Source organism: Trachypithecus francoisi, unplaced genomic scaffold (assembly GCF_009764315.1).
Source record: "Trachypithecus francoisi isolate TF-2019V2 unplaced genomic scaffold, Tfra_2.0 Lachesis_group13, whole genome shotgun sequence".
Lineage (NCBI taxonomy): Eukaryota > Metazoa > Chordata > Mammalia > Primates > Cercopithecidae > Trachypithecus > Trachypithecus francoisi.
In genome coordinates, this window is record NW_022681458.1 from 24,275,392 (window position 1) to 24,278,722 (window position 3,331).

The 3,331-nt window shown below is 44.8% G+C and overlaps 1 protein-coding gene across 1 annotated transcript; it reads left to right on the forward strand.

Annotated features, from left to right (window-relative positions):
* The first annotated feature begins 2,426 nt into the window (after positions 1-2,426).
* TNP1 (transition protein 1) lies at positions 2,427-3,046 on the forward strand. The gene is made up of 2 exons (XM_033232096.1): positions 2,427-2,610; positions 2,810-3,046. The coding sequence occupies exons 1-2, from the start codon at positions 2,472-2,474 to the stop codon at positions 2,836-2,838; spliced, it is 168 nt and encodes a 55-aa protein (XP_033087987.1). The 5' UTR covers positions 2,427-2,471; the 3' UTR covers positions 2,839-3,046.
* Positions 3,047-3,331: the final 285 nt, after the last annotated feature.

The following is a 3,331-nucleotide window of genomic DNA, read 5'->3' on the forward strand; positions in this document are numbered from 1 at the left end:
CAGGCATAAAACACGATTTCACACAATTAGGGTTTGTTGTCTAGACTTTAAAGCCAAGGTCATATGGACAATAAACTTTGAAGAAGTTTCAAAGAACAGTGAAAATTTGGTAAGTTGGGAAGTCTTCCTTAGAAATGTGGGGCAAAATGGGAAGGAACAGGATTTGGAAAAATAAAAGAAGGACTTTTTATTCACTGACCAAATGTATTTCACAAATATTTACTGAGCTTCTATTCTGTGGCAGGACTGATTAACTCCCAGGGAATATTCAGTGGTGAGCCCAATTTCTCAATTCCTGCTTTCACAGAGGTCCCTGCTTTCATGGGGGCATGTTTGTAGGAGAAACAACCAGCCTTGAGTGGACACAGAAGGTCTGGAGTACCAACAAGCAAGCCAGTAGTCTGTTTTATAGAACTGCTTCTTTGTGTGAATAAAAGTCACCAACAAATCACCAACAGAAGGTCTCCAGAGAGACCTGCCTGGAAGAGGAAAATGGAAAGTGTCACATATGGTGGCTATTCAAGGAATCTGGGTTTCAAAACACAATTTGCCATCTATAGATATCAGAAAACCAGGGAGTGGGGCTTGAACTACATTCGCTCTTCTATTCAACCAACTTTTGCTAAGGATCTCCTGCATACAAGATGCTCAGTTCTTGTATGAGGATTATGGCAGTGGAGAGAGAAGGAGGGACAAGTGGAAGAAATAGCAAACAAGTTCTATAGAAATCTGAATGAGGCGGGCACAGTGGCTCATGCCTGTAATCCCAGCACTTTGGGAGGCCAAGGTGGGCGGATCACCTGAGATCGGAAGTTCAAAACTAGTCTGGCCAACATGGCGAAACACTGTCTCAACTAAAAATACAAAAATTAGCTGGGCATGGTGGCACGCCCCTGTAATCCCAGCTATTCAGGAGGCTGAGGCAGGAGAAATGCTGGAACACAGGAGGCGGATGTTGCAGTGAGCCCAGACTGTGTCACTGCACTCCAGCCTGGGCAAAAGAGCAAGACTCGGCCTCAAAAAAAAAATTAAAAAAAAAAAAATCTTTTCAAAAGCATTTACTATGAGGTACACTGGAGGAAAAAGGAAAGGCTGGATGACTTATACACCAATAATCCTTCAATATATCTATTTGTAAGTGTCAAAGGCACTTCAAGGCCAGTATGTCATACTAAGTACATGATCATCACTCTCCCCATGTCTGGCCTTTATCCCCATGAATGGCACCAGCATCCAGATAACTGCATTATGCAGAAACAAAAGCCACACCGTTGACACCATCTGTTTCACCTCCCAAATCCAATCCATTACCAAGTCTTGGTCTCTTGTCTCCTTTATATCTCAATCACCCTTCCTGGCCAGACCTAAGCCATCATCAAATCTTTCTCTCTACTGAACCACTGATGTTGACAGTAGCAGCTCCCTTTACACGGCTCCTCCAGTCAATACATCACCCACTTGGCACCCTCTAATCTGACAAGCCATCCTCTTAACATTTTCAAGGGCTTCCCAATGTACTTGATCATGATTTGATCTCTCTCTCTCCAACCTCATCCTGTACCATGCAGGGAGTTTCCCTCTGTCCTTCTCCAGCCAAAATGACTCCCTAAGTACTTATTCACTGACTTATGTAGACACCGATGAATGACTTTCTCCCTAGTGGGCTGAGAGTTCCACGAGCACAGTATCTACATGTTTTTATCCTCCAATAATTTTCTACCACCTAAATGTATGGCATATGCTATGTGATCAATATCTGTGACCGAATTTTAAAAAACAATTAGGTTAATTGTTCTGAACCAGAGTCATTTTGTCCCTCAGCCTCCCAAAGAAACAGGTGGCAATGTTTGGGAATATTTTGGGTTGTCATTAGTGTCCAGTGGGTAGAGGCCAGGGACGTTGCCAAACATCCTAGGATGCACAAGACAGCCCACCAGAAGTTACCCTGCCCATTGTGTCAACAGTGCCTAGACTGAGAAATCCTGACCTAGACGAAAAAGAAGGAATATTTCTATTTTGATCATATTGAATTGGGTTCTCTAGAGTCAAGTCCTTATAGAAATATATTTATTATCTCCGGATGCTGTGAGAGACTTAAACAGTGACGCATACACACACACACTCAATGACTGTTACATTTCCTAGAGGCAGGAGAAGCATATTTGAATGGTCTCTTGTACTCCTCCGATGCCTGGCACAGGGCTGGGATTCAGTTGCTCAATAACACCTCTGGGAAAGCCTCACTTAACATCAAAAGGACCTCAAAACTGAAGGAAGCCCTTGGGCTGCACGAAAAGGACCACCTTATTTCACATATATGACCAAAGTGCAGCAAAGGTGAGTGACAGCACAGTAGAGCCCCGCCCACCTGCTGAGCCACGCCCCTTCCCTGTCACAATGGCCAAGGCCTTAAATACCCAGACTCCCGGCCCCTGGGCCTTGCAAAGCCCCTCATTTTGGCAGAACTCACCATGTCGACCAGCCGCAAATTAAAGAGTCATGGCATGAGGAGGAGCAAGAGCCGATCTCCTCACAAGGGAGTCAAGAGAGGTGGCAGCAAAAGGAAATACCGTAAGGGCAACCTGAAAAGTAGGAAACGAGGTGATGATGGTGAGTGAGGAATGGGGAGGAGACTGCCAAACTTAGGCACACATTGCTGCCAGGCCCTCCCTCTTGGAGGCAGCCCTCACAGGACCCTGAAATCTTGGCCTGAGATTATTTCCAATAACTAAATGCAGATTTGAGCAATAAGAGTATTGATGGGAATGTTCTAATTGTGTCTCTGTTGCAAACCTGTCTTTTCCCACAGCCAATCGCAATTACCGCTCCCATTTGTGAGTCCCCAGCGGGCTCTGCCCTGGTGCACTTCACACAGCACCAGGCAGCAACAAGAACAGCAGAAGGGGGACCGCCAAGGAGAACTGATGTTAGATCAAAGCCAGAGAGGAGCCTATGGAATGTGGATCAAATGCCAGTTGTGACGAAATAAGGAACGTATATGTTGGCTATTTCTCCCCAACATCTCAATAAAACTTTGAAAGCAGAATGTTTCCTTTGATCCTTTGGTTGGAAAGACTTGAGTTCCTGAGCTAGGTGGGTTTGGGGAAGAATTGGCTAGTGTGAAACCATTAAATGTGACTTGGAAAATATCAAAAGTAATTTGTCCTCCAATTCCCTCCCATGGTGGTCCTACTCTGGCCACACACTATCGCCATATTTGTCTTCATCCTAGTGTGCTGTCTCCCTCCCCGACATGGAAAGGGAGAAGAGATAAAAAGGGAGAAATGCATTCATTAGCATAAACCAAAGGATTCAAGCTGTTTTTGTTAGA

What these genes read in the sequence shown, in the direction of transcription:
- TNP1 (XM_033232096.1), top strand. Translation starts at nt 2,472, where the DNA reads ATGTCGACCAGCCGCAAATTAAAGAGTCATGGCATGAGGAGGAGCAAG. An exon ending in TAGGAAACGAGGTGATGATG is followed by an intron (nt 2,611 to 2,809) that starts GTGAGTGAGGAA and finishes CTTTTCCCACAG; the next exon opens with CCAATCGCAATTACCGCTCC.